This window comes from Podarcis erhardii (assembly GCF_964252035.2).
Source record: "Podarcis erhardii genome assembly, chromosome: 1".
Lineage (NCBI taxonomy): Eukaryota > Metazoa > Chordata > Lepidosauria > Squamata > Lacertidae > Podarcis > Podarcis erhardii.
In genome coordinates, this window is record NC_138497.1 from 114,692,289 (window position 1) to 114,709,678 (window position 17,390).

General features: G+C 43.6%; 1 protein-coding gene across 5 annotated transcripts in view; it reads left to right on the forward strand.

Moving 5' to 3' along the window:
* The window catches only part of PDE1A (phosphodiesterase 1A), a 144,779-nt gene that overhangs the window by 103,480 nt on the left and 23,909 nt on the right, over positions 1 to 17,390 (forward strand). For 4 of the 5 annotated variants that reach the window (XM_081875738.1, XM_081875742.1, XM_081875740.1 and 1 more), the window contains exons 2-7: positions 412 to 525; positions 8,159 to 8,341; positions 9,359 to 9,425; positions 11,593 to 11,709; positions 13,966 to 14,106; positions 15,466 to 15,566. In XM_081875738.1, the coding sequence (XP_081731864.1) occupies positions 412 to 525; positions 8,159 to 8,341; positions 9,359 to 9,425; positions 11,593 to 11,709; positions 13,966 to 14,106; positions 15,466 to 15,566 (723 nt within the window). Of the gene's footprint in view, positions 1 to 411; positions 526 to 3,129; positions 3,283 to 8,158; positions 8,342 to 9,358; positions 9,426 to 11,592; positions 11,710 to 13,965; positions 14,107 to 15,465; positions 15,567 to 17,390 lie in introns of those variants that run through there. The other variant, XM_081875741.1, reaches the window with a different exon arrangement.

A 17,390-nucleotide genomic window follows, 5' to 3' on the forward strand; every position in this document is an offset into this window, starting at 1 on the left:
TGAACTAAATTTTACTCGTAGTAGACCCACTGAAATTAATGGACCTAAGCTATGCTTCCAATTTGACACACACCACTTCTCTGCTGCCCCTGTGTGTTTCCCATACATCATATAAATATTGGAGACCTCACATTTCTTTTCCTTTTGGGGTCAAGCTTCTTTGTTGTGGTTCCCCTGTATCGAGCTGTCAGATCGACGACTGCAGAGGCCCTTGGAGCACTGCTTGATAGCACTGGATGTCTGAACCACTCATCACTAAAGTTCAATAATTTTAATGGGTGTAAAACTTAGTCAAATAACACCCATTGTCAGAAACCACCTTCCACAGAAGTTGAAGGAATATACTGTTTTGGAAAGGACAACTAGTTTTGCCTTGAATAATCCCAGTTTTTTGTTTTTGTTTTTTTACAGATTAAGATGTTTGGTGAAGCAGCTGGAGAAAGGTGACGTTAATGTGGTCGATTTGAAGAAGAATATTGAATATGCTGCATCTGTCCTGGAGGCTGTATACATTGACGAAACAAGGTAGGTCTACAGAACTTGGGGCAATTGACTAAATCTGGCTGAATATATTTGTCTAGCTCTCCATTCATCCACCACCTGTCTATTGGAAGAAGGACTTCTCTGAGTTACATCACATCTGCACAAGTCATGACTAAAATAAGATGGTAATGTAACCCTTAGGCCAGCATCCATTTTGGAGATAATGTAGGTGCATTGCTTTGAACACTAAAAAGGAGGTCAGTTCTAAATATTTGAATTATTTTTTTGAGTTCAGAATCCAGAATGTCCTTAACCATGTTGAACGGTGCCTTTTTGTGATCTTTATTCTGAGTTCAACAGAATTAGATGTTTTTGGGAACAGAAGGTGCTCAATGTTGTTCAATTACTCTGACCGTTGGAACTTGTCTCTCAGTACATCTGTGATTAATTAGCTTTTTGTATGGCTACACATGGAGAAAGTCTTTTCTTTTTTCATCCCAAGCCTTGTACATACTGGACTTCTATTGAAATGGTTTTACAGCTAATTTCATGCGTCTCATTTTTACTGTTAGAAATAATGTTTAGGGTAGCCATGTCAATGAAACTGTATCTAGTGTAAGACTAATTTCCAGCGTGTTTACCTAAGTTTTACATTTCGCAGTCTTGACTTTCTCAACATTTTTGCATCGAATGGAATGTTCTCCCAAGTGTGGCTGCCAAAACGTCTGTAGGATCACTTGGATTAGGAGTCTGTGTTTGGTCCTATTTCCTTATTAAATATTAGGTCTGGTGTTTTCATAATTCCAGGAAGCCAGCCAACCTTGTTATATAGTAAGTGTGATACATGTAATTTGTATGACTTTCTTGTTTATTATATGCGCACACTGAACGCGATACATTTGGAGTTAATAAATAAGAGAACAGGAGGAACAACCTGCCTGTGATTTCCTGTAACCTCTGCTGAGAAATGAAAATTAATAGAAAAGGAGCAGAAGCCATTATCCAACAATTCTGCATCATACACAGATTTCTGTGCTCTTGTCCAAGTCAAATTTTTGTCATAGCCTATAGCTATTCTGTTTGCACCAGTGTTGTTGCTGTTGCTGTTGTGACATTATGAGTTGGGGGGGTCAGTCTGGATGGACCCTGAGTCCCCTCTTAACCTTCCATCCTGTACCTTCAGTCTACCAACCTTTCTCAACCTGTGGGTCACCAGATGTTGTTGAACTACAACTTTCATCACCCCTAGCTAGCAAGGCCAGAGCTCAGGGATGATGGGAGTTGTAGTCCAACAACATCTGGGGACCCCCAGGTTGAGAACCGCTGCGTCTAGTCCCATTGTCAAAGTTAGGCTTTAGCTGGCCAGTTAACTGTTCATCAGCATCTCAAAGAATGAGATTAGTGATGGCGCTTTCCAGGAAAGGGAATAAGCTCCCCTCCTTTCCTTCATTGAGCTGCTAGCTGCTATGTAGGAGAACAATAGCCAGCATGGTGCATGAGAGCTGGAAGGAGACAGAGACATGCTCTGTGCTGGATCTAAAGCTGTTGCGAATCGAGGAACAAGACCTCGTGGGTTGTTAATGTCGTGAGCTCCCTTCCCATCCTATGCTATATGTGTAAATAAAACCATATTGACTCTAAAAGCACCACAGTTTTCAACTGTCCTTCACTCAAAGAAAACTGAACCCTGGAAAAGCACTTTGAACCAAGGGTGCCAACTTGAATAAAATATTAGAGGGGGGGGGCATGCAGAATTGATCACATGACATGGCACACAAACATGATTTGAATGAGAATTCTCCTCAACTTTGGGGGGCCCTGGCACCCTCAAATATTTGGGGGCGGCGACAAAGGGACCTCGGCTCCTAAGATTTTGTTCCTGTGCTTGGAACCCCTGGAGTCTCTCACCGCTCAGAGATTGGAGTGGTGTGTAACATCACTATTTCTATTAGGTAAAGGTAAAGGGACCTCTGACCATTAGGTCCAGTTGTGGCCGACTCTGGGGTTGCGACGCTCATCTCACTTTATTGGCCGAGGGAGCCAGCGTACAGTGACTAAGCCGCTTCTGGCAAACCAGAGCAGTGCATGGAAACGCCGTTTACCTTCCTGCAGGAGCGGTACCTATTTATCTACTTGCACTTTGATGTGCTTTCAAACTGCTGGGTTGGCAGGAGCAGGGACTGAGCAACGGGAGCTCACCCCGTCACGGGGATTCGAACCGCCGACCTTCGGATTGGCAAGTTCTAAGCTCTATGGTTTAACCCACAGTGTCACCCGCGTCCCCAACTATTACTAGTAACTATTAATGGTAACTATTACTATTACTGTTATTTATATTCATATTATTACATCTAGATCTTACCTTTCATTCGAGGAGTTCCCGGTGACATATAAGCTCAGGCTCTCCCCCTTCCTGTTTATCCCTGTGAGGTAGATTAGGCTGAGAGACTGTGACAGGCCCAAGGTGATACTCATGGCCGAGTACGTATTTGATCCTTGGTTTCCCAAATCCTGGCCCATTATTCTAATATACCTGTGGGAGGGGCACATGGGGCCGCTCCTCCTTTAGGTGGGCAGAATCAGCTGTAGGGGACATGATCCTGTCACTCTTCTGGCAGGCAGGGTCAACATGAGGTCACAATGGCCAGCCTTTCTTCTTCATCAGCATGGGGGCAACACTGGTTGGCCCCCTCACCCCAACTGATTCAAGCAGCCACCTGTGTGTACTATGTGCCTTTCTGTAAGATACTGCCGCAAGCTGAAAAATGAAGCCATTGCCAAAATAAGTTTCTTACTGGGGTGAGTATATGTAGCGGCATGTTGTAGCTTCATGACAGAGTAGAGATTTAAACCTGGGTCTCCCAGATCCCAGTTGAGCACTCCGCACAATATAGTTAGGCAGAAACTCCGGTGCATGAAATGGCTTCACTGATTCTCCCCGAGAAACATCCATCTTCTAAATATTAAAATACTTCTGAATTTATTTAAGAATTGAGGGAGCATGGAAGAATGACAGATTTCTCACCTCATAGAAACATTCCCTATGAAATAACTGGCTTTGCAAAGTCACATTCATGCATTTCCTGCTTGGAACAGGGGCCCTACATTGAGCTAAAGTAGATCATTCACGATGCACTTCTGAAACTTTTAGTCTCAAAGATGTGCTTCCAGATCATGTGGTTCAGAATGCTCAGAATGTACTTTGATTAAGCAGCACCCCAGATCTTTTTAATATAGCTGGATACCAAAATGGATCATTCAGACTGACTTGCAAAGTCCCCACTGTCCCTCCTCTGCTTCTTCATTCTTCTAAAGCATCTGCTGTATTACCACAAATGGGAACTGTTAAAATATTCCCAAAAATTCAAGGAGAATGTTCAAATGAAACATTTTACACAGTTCCGCCAGCCTAGCGCTTCGATGCATTTGGGGAGCACTTGCCTACGTAAATCCCTGGCCTGTGTCACAAGAGTTAAATTTTTAGGAGTCCCCAGCTAGCAAAATAAGAATGGGTAACAATTGGCTAGTCCAGACCCCATTATGTGTTTAATATGTGTGTTTCCCACTTGCCTAGAAAGTAATAGCTTTTAGTGGAAAAATCAATAAGGCCTGATTGTATTTTTCCTGTTGCTGAAGGTTGGGGGAGGGAGCAGATATGAAATGCATTTGATTCAAAGTAATTCCAAACTTTAAGTTAAGTTTCTTTGATTGGAAACTTTACATTTAAAATTTGAAAATGTAGCATACCCCCCAACATTTCTCTGATGAAAATAGGGACATCCTATTCAATAATAATAATTATAATAATACCCCGCCCATCTGACGGGGTTGCCCCAGCTGCTCTGGGTGGCTTCCAACATATATAAAAACATAATAAAACATTAAACATTTTTTTTAAAAAACTTCCTTATACAGGGCTGCCTTCAAATGTCTTCTGAATGTTGTACAGTTACTTATCTCCTTGGCTTGGAGGTTGCATAACTCCATACCCTCCAATAGTTCTCCAGTGAAATTAGGAACATTTCACCACATGCTCCAACATTGCTCTGGTGAAAATAGGGACGTCCTAAGGGAAAGCAGGATATTCTGTTTAGGGAAGCTTTTAATGTTTGATGCATTACTGTATTTTAATATTTTGTTGGAAGCTGCCCAGAGTGGCTGGGGAAGCCCAGCCAGATGGGTGGGGTATAAATAAATTATTATTATTATTATTATTATTATTATTATTATTATTATTTAGAAAGCAGGATGGCATCTGTAATCCAGGACTGTCCCTGGAAAATAGGGACACTTGGAGGGTCTGTGCTGTAGCCATCATTTGTATCTTAATGCTGCATGGGAGGTTATTCTGACCAGCTTCATACAAGAAGAACACAGATCTGGAGCTGAGAATGTTGCTGGCCTGGAGCTGGGGCTGCTGGGCACCTGTATATCCCAAAGTGTGGGATTTTAACACATTCCCCCATAAAGAATGAGAGAAGCCTATCTTGAAACCCCCTAAAAGCAGGGGTGGCAAACCTGTGGACCTCCCACAGGTTGCAGGACTCCAACTCCCATCAGCCCCAGCCAGCGCAACACAATGGCCTGAGGTTATGGGTGTTGTAGTCGATCAACCTCTGCAAAAGATGCAGGCTTCCCACTTCCCACTACATTACTGTAGTAAAGAAAAAGCGTTTTGAATTCGTTGTAAACATGCAGCACCAGATGGCGCTGTACAGCAAAAAAAAATTCTTTGTGATATTCCATAGCACTTTTTCTCTTTCTGTTATAATCGGTGGCGGAGCTTCACGCTCTGGCACTGGGGGCTGAGAGCAGGTGGGGGTGGGGCTGGCGCATGTCTTGGGGGCGGGGTGCATCGGCCAAAGGGATGGGGCACACGTTCTGGGGCGGCGTGTGCCACCTGCGGGGGCAGGGTGCCCAGCACGAGTGGGGGGACAGCCGCGATGGAACCCCACCAGGATTGCGCTGCCGGGGGCAGTGCGCTCCCCCATCCCCTCTTCCTCCACCAGTGGTTATAATGATTTAATTTCTGACTTATTTATAGGGTTCCCCATCCCCACCCCGGTGTGTAGATCCATACAAAATCGTGTTTATTAGGAGAAGTTTACACTGAAATGCTAAAGAATTTTCACGAACATGTCCCTCCCCCCCCCCCCCGAATTGCTGCAGAAATGTAGAAAATGTAGAATTTAAGATTAGAAAAAGGAGAAAGCGAGAGAACTGAAATGGACAAATCCTCTGGTTAAGAGCCAGCTAGGTTTGAAGTCAGACAAGTCAACTACTGTGGCATGTTGAGGATATGCAGAGATGGGCCAAGATGTTTTGATGCCTGGTGAAAAATTGTGTCCCTAATCATTTGTGTGTACACTGATGCATAACAATTAAATACATTAATGATATGTTGCCTGCTATTTGCATTTTACCATGTGCCACCTGAGGCCAGCTGCTTTGCCAGTCTGCCTCCAAGGCCCTGCCATAATTAGCAATAATAGAGGGGTTGCCTGCAGTGTCCGCTGAAGAGAAGGCAGAGGTCTTTCAGTCACTTCCAGCACCTCACAGCATGCATTTGATGTAACTGGATTTCCAGGAAACAAATAACACCTTGGAATTAGATTTTCTCTTAACCTTTTGCTTGAATTACTACTGAGGTCTCATTAGACACAAATTTGTCACAAAGAGAAGAGGAAGATCACAAACAGAAAAAAAGAAAAAGAGGAGGATGAAAAAGAAAAGATGAATAAGCTCAAAGAAGTTCTTCCCTTTTTTATGCTCAGACATTTCCATGACAGCCTCCGCCAACCAGGTGCCCTCCAGATGTTTAGGACTATGGCGAGATCCTCACCATATATTGAAACATTTAAAACACATGACTTCACTCAAGGAATCTTGGGAACTGCTGTTTCCACCACACAGAGCTACAGTCCACAGCAGTGAAATATACTTGGAGTAGAGAGTGGATTTCATGCTGTTTATTCAGCTCATAGTGTTGAAGAGGAATGAATGTTCCCCCAGAATGTCTGCTTTCTATACATTATTTACACAATGGTCCCCACGTGATTGGCTAATTCCGGGATTCTCCTGTAGGCCAATCAGGTTGCGGATTCACTTCCTCCTGGAACTGGATTGGGAGGCTCCTGTGGACCAATCAGACTGCTGCATTCTGGATCCTATTGTTCTAGGACCAATCAGACTGCTGCATTTTGGATCCTAATCAACTCAGTACATAACAGCACCCTTAACAAACTGTGATTCCTAGGATTCTTGGGGGTGGAGGGAGTCGCCCCCAAGAGTGCCTTAAAGGGTGGCCTTTAAATGTATGGTGTGGGTGAGCACTATGACGCTCTTAACTCCCTGCCAGTATAGCCATGCTGGGTGAAGTATGGTGAAGTATGTTCCACCACAGGTAGAAAGTCTCTCCCCCCCACCCCCAATATATGGGCAAGATACTCATAAAAGTAGCCCTCAAAAACACAACTGAAGTAGTCTTAATTTGGTTGTGATCCTCTGACCAGTGCCTTAGATTATTTCCTCCTTGCCTGCCTCCTATTTTGTAACCGATCATTCCATTATCATAACAGCAAAGTCCTTCAAATATTATTTCCCATTTGCTAGCTGAAGTGCTACTGAGCTGCTTCTTCTCCCAAGCAGAAGTGGGCCTTTGAGAGCAAACAATGTTGGAGAAAGGCAAGGTAATCAGTTCTTCAAGCTGAGAAGAGAGTCAGGGCAGCTCTTCATGCCCACTTCATTATTCATTTCCTGGAGTAGATGATGGAACATCAGCACAGTATATAATGGAACTGAATATAACAGAATACCAAAGGAAACCGTCTTGAAACCTAAAATGAGTATGCAAGATTATCAACGAAGATTGTAATGTTTGTTGTTTATCGGGCTGAGGATGGTCTGGGGTGCTGATAAAGTTATTTTTGATATTTGGGGATACGCTGCTGATAAGATTTCGACCTTCATTAGTCAGGTGCTTTTATTTTCCATTTAATGATGGTCTACTCTAGATCATAATGATGTTGATCTTATTTTATTCTATTAAGCCCCTTTAAGGCATACTTAAGTGGGGATGCACTGTTGTGCTGAGGTGTTTCTTGGAGGGTTCCTGTAAACTGACCAGCCTGGGAGAGACTCCCAAAAGGAAGGAAGAGACTCCCAAAACCCAGTTAAGGGAGGGGGGTTGTGAGCCCTTAAGACTATTACTGAAAGTTACCTCAGGAGTTGGATTTGTTAAAGGGGTGGGTACCTGAAGGAAAGTGCCGCCTCAGAAAGGGAACAAACTAAAAAGCCGAAAAACCTCTGTGAAACAAATTCAGCAAACTAGCTTATTATTTCTGAAATAACCTAAGTTTCTCCACTTGTATTATAATACCTTGTTTTAAAATAAATCTTTATTGTCATTTAAAAAACAAAACAAAAAACTGGCCAGTCTGAAAACAGGATATGGGTTCTAGGTAGGCCTTTGGCCTGATCCACTAGACCTCTTTTTATGTTCTTTTCTGCACCACAATCCAAAATTATGGAAGACTGCATTTAACTTCTGCAGGTTGGGTTTAGCTAAGGTTGGGTTGAGCTAAGAGCTTTGAGCGCCTGGTCCATATTTTCCGCTTCCTATTCTGAAGTCTGCAGATCTTCTATACTGATTCATGCACCCGATATATATTTACAGGAGACTCTTGGATACAGAGGATGAGCTGTCGGATATCCAGTCAGATGCAGTCCCGCTGGAAGTACGGGATTGGTTGGCGTCCACCTTCACGAGGAAAATGGGGATGACCAAAAGGAGGCCAGAGGAGAAACCAAAGTTTCGAAGCATTGTGCATGCTGTACAAGCAGGGATTTTTGTAGAAAGGTGAGTTCTGGCTTTATAAGAAGAACGTGGCATAGCTCAGTGGTAGAGCATCTGACTTGAGTATGAAAGACCCCTTTAGCATCTCTGAGCAGACTAGTAAAGTCTTCCCCTAGAAACCCTTAAGAGAATCTGCCAGCAAACAACACTGAGCTTGATTGATCAGTGGTCTGTCTTATGTTCCTAAACCGTAATAAGCCATAGTTTGGCTTACCATGATGTGCAAGCCAGGCCACTGTTAAGCTTGTAGCATCTTAAATTTCTTTTCTCCATGGGTGGGTTGATTCATTTGTTTTAGTCTTCTTTGTAGCAATCATTTGAAGACAGGTCTGAAATCTTGATAAGTGCTAAGACGAAACATTAAAATTCTTTATATAGACTAGAAACTTAATGTTAATGTTCCACCTTTGCACTTAGCAAGATTTCAGATCTGTCTTCAAAAGTTGTTTCCCATATGCGAAGACCACAGCAAGGTTTGAAGTGTAAGAAAACAGCAGAATATATTAAGAAACTTGTTAGAGAGGGTAAAATTGGATAAAACGAAACCTTAAAATGCAATTGTATATAAATTGAGTTATAAACATTGATGTTGGGTGAGTGGGAATTGTTTTGTTGAATAGGAATACAATTGTTCAGTAATAAATGTAACTTATGAAAAAAATGTTTTGTTTTGTTTTTTAAAAAAGACAGAACATTAAAATTCTGTTTCACCACACATTGAGCAAGAAAGTGTTATCTTAAAAACAGATAAGCATGTGGCACTATTGAAAGGACATTGGAATAAAATGCAGAGATCAGATATAAATATCAACAAATTCTATTGTAAGTTGGTGTATGCCTTCCCTTGCTTTCGGGAGCAAACATTTTTGGCTCCCATCTTTCACAAGATTTTAAGGGTCTTTTTATATCGAATTTCAAACTTCAAATTGCAAGGGGAACTTTTCCAGAACTGCTCCCAAAGCATAAACACATCACCATTAGTTTTCAGGTGCCGTTTCATTTACGCTTCTTTTCTTCTAGAATGTATCGAAAGACCTCTAGCATGGTCGGCTTGGCCTATCCAGCTGAAGTGATGTTAGCTTTTAAGGTGAGATCAGTTTGTGGACTTTACTACAAAGTAGGGATTTGGGAGAAGTGCAGTTTCAGAAAGTGCAAATTTGGTCGGTTTGCCTTTTAATTCACGTGTACCAAAACAACCACATGCCAAAATGCACACTTCCCCAAATTTTGCAATGCATTTCTACAGCCAGGTAATATGTACCAAAAAATATACTAGCACAAACTGTGATTGCAACTGCAGGTGTAAGTGAAAGCAACATAAAAATATTTGCTATAAGAGAAAATGTTGCTTTGGGCAGCGTAAGCAATTTGGCCTTCCAGACTGAATGATCCCACTCTCCACCCCACACGTGCTGTCAGGAGCTCGTCCTACACTCGAGTAGGACCCTGGCAGAGACACAGCTCCGACTGGCATGTTCTCTCCCTCCTTGTCTTTCATTCGGGAGCTTCAAAAGCTTTATCCAGCCCGAACATCACAGTGATTGATGCCAACTGACACCGGCACACTTAAGGATCCGCAGAGCCTTTGCAGCTTGTGTAACAGACCTCAGCAACTCAGCATTTTGGCTAATCTACTTTATTTACATATAAACATACACAGAGCACTGCAGCATGGCTCCGTCTCTCTCTAGCATCAGACAGCAAAGAGAAAAAATGAAGAACACTAGTCCCACTTCATGGAACACAGTAACACAAACATCCTGTCTCCATCACTTCCCACTCTGTGGAGTCAAAACATACACCGTCATGTGATAGTCAAAAATCCCATGACTGCAATCATGGAGCAGGAATTCTAACACGTGCTGTTTGGGAAGCCCCATTGCTCAAACAGAAGTCCTTGTGATGGGGCTCGAGGAGCTGGATCCCACCCATATATTCTAGCTACTGGAATATAGTACAACCAGCCCCAACCTGGCATCCTCCAGGTGTTGTTGCGCTACAGTTTCCCACATTACTGACCAATGGCCATGCTGCCTTGAGCTTGACCCCTTGTTTGAATGAACCATTTCCTAAGCGTTTCAGTATCAAATACACACGCAAGGACATGTTTTTCCGCTTTCACAAAAGGTTTGTGATTGTATGGCTTCTTCCGCTTAGTTGTGATGAAATTTAGGTATTATTGGAATGGTAAGATGTATCTGTTTTGAGAGGTGTTGCTCAAAAAGGTAATCATTGTTATTGTTTCAGTAATAATAATTTATTTATACCCCTGCCCATCTGGCTGGGTTTCCCCAGCCGCTGTGGGCGGCTCCCAGCAGAATATTAAAAACACAATAAAGCATCAAACATTGAAAAGTTCCCTAAACAGGGCTGCCTTCAGATGTCTTCTAAAATTCAGATAGTTGTTTATTTCCTTGACATCTGATGGGAGGGTGTTCCAAAGGGTGGGCGCCACCACTGAGAAGGCCCTCTACCTAGTTCCCTTTAACCTCACTTCTTGCAGTGAGGGAACTGCCAGAAGACCCTCAGAGCTGGACCTCAGTGTCTAGGCTGAACAATGAGGGTGAAGACGCTCCTTTAGGTGTTCTTTTTCAGCAAGGCTACCCCCACCCTGTGATTCCTTCTAACTTGAGGTGGTAGCTTATATGCAGAAAGGTTTCGAGGTGAGGGTGTTTTTCAAATAAGCAGTCCCAAAATCTATATTATGAGGAATCACAGTCTAGCAAGAGTCCTTTGCCACACGCATTTTGGTTTTCAGCCCAGAGCAAGTTGGGGACTGCAAGAGACTAAAGACCTGTGGTAAGAACATTTCTGGTGCCAATATGATTCCCTGACAATTATGGGATGTCAGGGTAACAGGTTATTGTGTGCAAATTACTTCATAAACAATGTTGAACATGATCCAGCCAGATCTGAGCACGTTTAAGACCGAGCACTCAAAACTCAAAACCTCAGTCCCATTGGCCATTACTAGGCAGGAAGAGTATTACATAAATGGGGTGCCAGGACTGAGTAGGTCCTTGCACATGTTGTTGTTGTTGTGGCATACTAGTTTTCAGGTAACTGTGGCAAAATAACCTCCTTCACAGGTATAGGCAGGTCTATAGATACACCATACCTTATTCTCAAATGGTGCTTGTTGCTTGAATGAAACAGAGTTTAATTGCTGCCCCTCCCCTGAATTTTCTGTCTCCTATCGGTGGAGAATGTATGCAAATCCTTAATTATCCCCCTTCTTCAAAATTCTTTTACAGGATGTTGATAAATGGTCGTTTGACGTGTTTGCCCTAAATGATGCAAGTGGGGGACACAGCCTGAAATTTATGATGTATGAATTATTTACCAGATATGATCTATTGAACCGTTTCAAGGTAAGAGGCTTTCCCTTAAAGAACTACCACATCTACCCACACCTAAACATAGGCCAGAGAAGGGAAAACAGGCATATGATTTCTTTACAGAGAACTGGAGAATATTTATTCTATTCATTACTGGAATGACAAAGGACAAGATGAAATTCAATGGCATGTTAAGTAATTTGAGTAAGATAATTATATTATCATTTCTCTCTCTTTTTCTTTCTCCTTGTCTTTTCACTTCTCTTCTCGTTTTTCTTTTTTGCTTTTTCTTTCTCTTTTCTTCCCTCTCCTATAGGGTCTTTTTTATCCTTATCTACGGAGAATCTGAAAGGCGTGGTGATTACGTACATCCATATTGTTTTGTTATTGAATATGCAGGCTATATATATATATATTTGTGTTGATTGCTTTGTTATATACAACTGCTATAAAATACCAGATATGGGAATTATGGCATATTGTTAACTTGCAAAGAAACATTTTGCACACAGACACACCCAAAGGAAGTTATTTCATGTCATTTATTTATTTATTTGTTGCTAAATACTCTGTGTTAACGCATGTGTATATTGTAATTAAATTATCATAAAATTTATATGCCGCTTGATTGTAAAAACAAAAACAAAAAAACCAACAACCTCAAGGTGGTTTACAACAGGACAAAAGAAAAAATCAAGAAAAAAATCACAACCATCGTTTAAAACATACAAAAGTTAAAATACTAAAACAGATTAAAATTGCCCCAACTTTCTAAGGATCTGGGTACACTTGTCTAAACAGGATTATTTTTTAGCAGGTGCCAAAAAGAGTACATTGAAGGCTCCTGCTTGATCTCAATAGGCAGGGAGTTCCAAAGTGCAGATGCCATCACACTAAATTATAATTATAATTATAATTAAATTTTATAATTATAATTATATAATTATATTAAAAACACAATCAAACATTAAAAACTTCCCTAAATAGGGTTGCCTTCAGATGTCTTCTAAAAGTCAGATAATTGTTTATTTCCTTGACATCTGATGGGAGGGCATTCCACAGGGCCACTACCGAGAAGGCCCTCTGCCTGGTTCCCTGTAACCTCATTTCTCTCAGTGAGGGAACCGCCAGAAGGCCCTTGGAGCTGGACCTTGGAGTCCAGGCTGAATGATGGGGGATGGAGACGCTCCTTCAGGTATACTGGGCCGAGGCCGTTTAAGACTTTAAAGGTCAGCACCAACACTTTGAATTGTGCTGGGAAATGTACTGAGTCCTTACAAAAAATAATAATAAGCAATGTGTACAGAGATGACTTGAATCATAGAATCATAGAATCATAGAGTTGGAAGAGACCACAAGGGCCATCGAGTCCAACCCCCTGCCAAGCAGGAAACACCATCAGAGCACTCCTGACATATGGTTGTCAAGCCTCTGCTTAAAGACCTCCAAAGAAGGAGACTCCACCACACTCCTTGGCAGCAAATTCCACTGTCAAACAGCTCTTACTGTCAGGAAGTTCTTCCTAATGTTTAGGTGGAATCTTCTTTCTTGTAGTTTGGATCCATTGCTCCGTGTCCGCTTCTCTGGAGCAGCAGAAAACAACCTTTCTCCCTCCTCTATGTGACATCCTTTTATATATTTGAACATGGCTATCATATCACCCCTTAACCTCCTCTTCTCCAGGCTAAACATGCCCAGCTCCCTTAGCCGTTCCTCATAAGGCATCGTTTCCAGGCCTTTGACCATTTTGGTTGCCCTCCTCTGGACACATTCCAGTTTGTCCGTGTCCTTCTTGAACTGTGGTGCCCAGAACTGGACACAGTACTCCAGGTGAGGTCTGACCAGAGCAGAATACAGTGGCACTATTGAAGTGGGCTGGCAATCAAGGGCTCAGGACAAAAGAAGGGCAAGCATCTTAGGCAGGAGCTGGGCTGAATAAATGCAGGAGACCGAAGGCCAGGAAACTAGTGCATCAGTTTGGCAGTGACAGAAAACAGGTGCCACCCACCCAAGTGACTATTTGCCTAGACTGAGTGAAGCTTCAGTAGCTTCAGTTCTAAGCAATCCCATAAGATGGGCTCTGCAATGTCACCTGTTGTCCGTCTCAACACAGGAGGATTATGGGTTGTTGCGAAATGTCCTATCGGCAGGTACCAGTTTGCATACATGCTGGCTGATTTCTAGCTGGCGCCATCCCCAAAACTCAGGATGGAAGATGGCATGGCAAAATTAGCATCCTCAAATCTGCTGGTGACCCTGGTGATTATTACTTGTGCTTGCCTCTTGCAGATCCCTGTTCCTAGCCTTATTTTGTTTGGAGAAGCTTTGGAAACTGGCTACAGCAAACACCGAAACCCTTACCACAACTTAATCCACGCAGCTGATGTCACCCACACGGTGCATTGCATCATGCTTCTTACGGGGATCATGGTAAGAAATAATGAGCTGGTCTGAGCCCAGAGGATCGGGACATAGTGACATAATGCAACCTATTAGTGAACACTGGCGGGAGACATACTGCAAATATATATGTTTTTTGGGGGGTAGGCAAACCAGAGGCCACAATCCAAAGAGCACCTTTAAAGGTAAAGGGTAAAGGGACCCCTGACTATTAGGTTCAGTCGTGGACGACTCTGGGGTTGCGGCGCTCATCTGGCTTTATTGGCCGAGGGAGCCAGTGTACAGCTTCTGGGTCATGTGGCCAGCATGACTAAACCACTTCTGGCGAACCAGAACAGCACACGGAAACGCTGTTTACCTTCCCACTGGAGTGGTACCTATTTATCTACTTGCACTTTGACGCGCTTTTGAACTGCTAGGTTGGCAGGAGCAGGGACCAAGCAATGGGACATCACCCTGTTGTGGGGACTCAAACTGCCGGCCTTCTGATTGGCAAGTCCTAGGCTCTGTGGTTTAACTCACGGCACCTTTAGGGATGCTCAAAGGCAGCCTGCTTCTAGGCACTGTCAGCATTTGACTCAGCATTTGACTATGACTTTGGAGTCACTAAAATAAAGCTTTTGATGGTAGCCAACTCTCTCACGGTCCATGCATTTTTTATAAGCTCTCTCTCTGCCCAGAGATTAACAGAATGCCAGCCTGAACCTTTTATCCTTGGCTATTTATAAGTATCCGGATGGCAGAAATGAATGAGGAGCAAGATGCTAGGAAAGCTATATGGTGTCTTGAGGTATATGTGGCTTGAGGTTTAAGACAACATTGATAAGTGCAAAGGTTATGGACCACTTCCTGCAACCTTTCTTGCCGTATGGGAATATGATAGCACAAAGGCTAAGCCGGTAGTGGGGAACCTATGACCCTCCAAATCTTCTTGGACTGCAGCTCCCCTTGGCCCCAACCAGCATAGCCATTGATCAGGGACTGGGGCGGCCCAAGATGTCTCAGAACCTGAGGCAAAACGCCCCCACGATGGGGGCGCCAACTTTGTAAGGAGTCTCCCTCATTGGGTGGAAGGGGAGTTTTCCACAGAGCTTTGCTACCAGTTCCTCTCTGCCCCTAGAGGCCAGGGAGACAAGCTGCAAGGCTGGGTGGCAGAGCCAGGTGATGCCCCTTAAGTGGTGCTGCTTGAAGCAGCCACCTCACCCAATCTCACGGGTGGGCCGGCTCTGTCATGGACAATGGGAGTTGTAGTCCAGCAACATCTGGAGGACATCCCCATCCCTGCTCTGTATTAAGAAAGGGTAGGATTCTATAAGACAAGACAACTTAGCCAGAGATGAACTATTTGTACTTCATGTGATGGAAGGTTTTGTTGTTGTTGTTGACTAGCACTGGCTCACCGAACTGGAAATATTAGCAATGATCTTTGCAGCTACAATCCATGACTACGAGCACACTGGGACTACGAACAACTTTCACATCCAGACCAGGTAAGCTGGTGGTATAAGAACAAACACATAAAACTGGGAAGGAGAAAATCTTTGAGCAGGCTTTCAGGCATTGCTTTCCCGCAAGATCCCATGGCAGACTCCCAAGCCGGTATTGCGCATGATACAATGCAGAAATTTCCATCAGTGCGATAATCTCAGTGCTTCCAGAAGGCACAAGGGACAGAAGAGAAGCAAAGTCACGAGTGAAGGGTTCCCAGCCCTCGCTTGAAGCTGGTATTGGCACTTCAAAGTTTATTTATATCCCCTCATTTTTGGCAGGAGCTCTAGTGCTAGAGATCATCCAGGCTGGGCACTGGTCAAGATCCCAGAGGCTTAGAAGGGGCCCCTCGTTGGCTCAACCCAGCAGTGTGTAGCTAGGTTATCGGATGTGGCATTGATATAACACTATGGCGCCTGTCAGTCATTTATAAGGGTGCCAAGAAATCAGCCCACTTCTCCCTAGCAATTCTTTTTTTTCATACAATTGCAGCGAAGACTTGTTGAGAAGGATTAATCTAAACAGTCCTGCCAGTGGGAACCATTGCAATGGGTCCTGCTAGCAGAATGGGACCCCCCCCTTCCCACCTGCTCCCCTCCAAATTGGCTCTTGGGGGTCAGAATAACCCCCAAAACAGTGCATGGTGGGAGGAGAGGGGAGATCTTTACACCTGGCAAATAGAACTGCTTCCACGGATGGAATGATTGCCTCAATGCTATTTTGAATTCCAGCCATTGTGATTTGATATTCATACTGCACTGTTTAATGAAGAGATAGAGAACCTCAGGCCTGAGGGTCAAAAGTGACCCACCAAGCCTCTCAGGACTCTTCCCCAGGCCATATCCCTTTGAGTGTTGTTGTTTTTTAAAAAATAATATTTATTAAGAGTTTAAAGATTCTGGGACTCCCAGAGTAGTAGTTGGAAATCAGGACCAGCTTCCCCACCAGAGCAGAGTGGGGGGGGGAAGGGTCCCAGGCATCGGGACCAGTACTTCCCCCACCAGGGAGAGAAGACGAGGCAGAGCTGACCACGCCTCCCTCAGAGAGTCGTACAACGGAGGGGAGGTCAGATCCGGCCAGTGTCACGGAAGAGGGAAGCAGTGATAGAAGTAGTGTAACGGTTAGGAGAAAGGTCACTGGGTTGGCGCGAGAAGCAAGTTCAAATGTACAGGAGCGCGGGACAGCAGAGAGTGAGGATTGGGAACCGGGTCCTAAAGCACGCCGGAGGCAAGGGGAGGAGCTAAGCGACTCAGCGTCAGAAGAGTCCAGGAAGGGCAATGCCCCAGAGGGCAGGAGGACCCAGAGGAGGAGAGAGCAGCGCAGAAGGTGGAGCAGGGCTAGGATCTTAAACTGGTGCGGAAGGGGAAGTGATTCAGATAGGACTTCGCCGATCTAGAGTCTAGACGTAGGGTTGCACGCTCTGGCTTTAAAATGGAAATTATACTTCAATAAAGACTTTTGTACATAATATCAGCCTGGCGTTGGTCCTCTGTGAGCTGGGACCTAGAGGCAGCCCTGACAAAAAGAATTAGACAAAACAATACAATACAAAAACAAAAACACTACATAAAACATTAAATTAACAAATCAAAACAAGAACAATGAAAAACACATCCAATATTTTCAATCTTATCTTTCATTCACTTGTTTCATCGACTTCCTCACGCCTCCCTTTTTGTATTCCACTTCAGTTAACTGTTTCAGCAATTCCTTTCCATCTTCCTCTGTTTTCTGTCCTGTAATTTATCTTAACATATTCTCTTTTGAGTGTTTTTGTCTGACTGGACTGCGTCCTTGAACTCTTGCTTCCCTGGATGGTGGGTAGT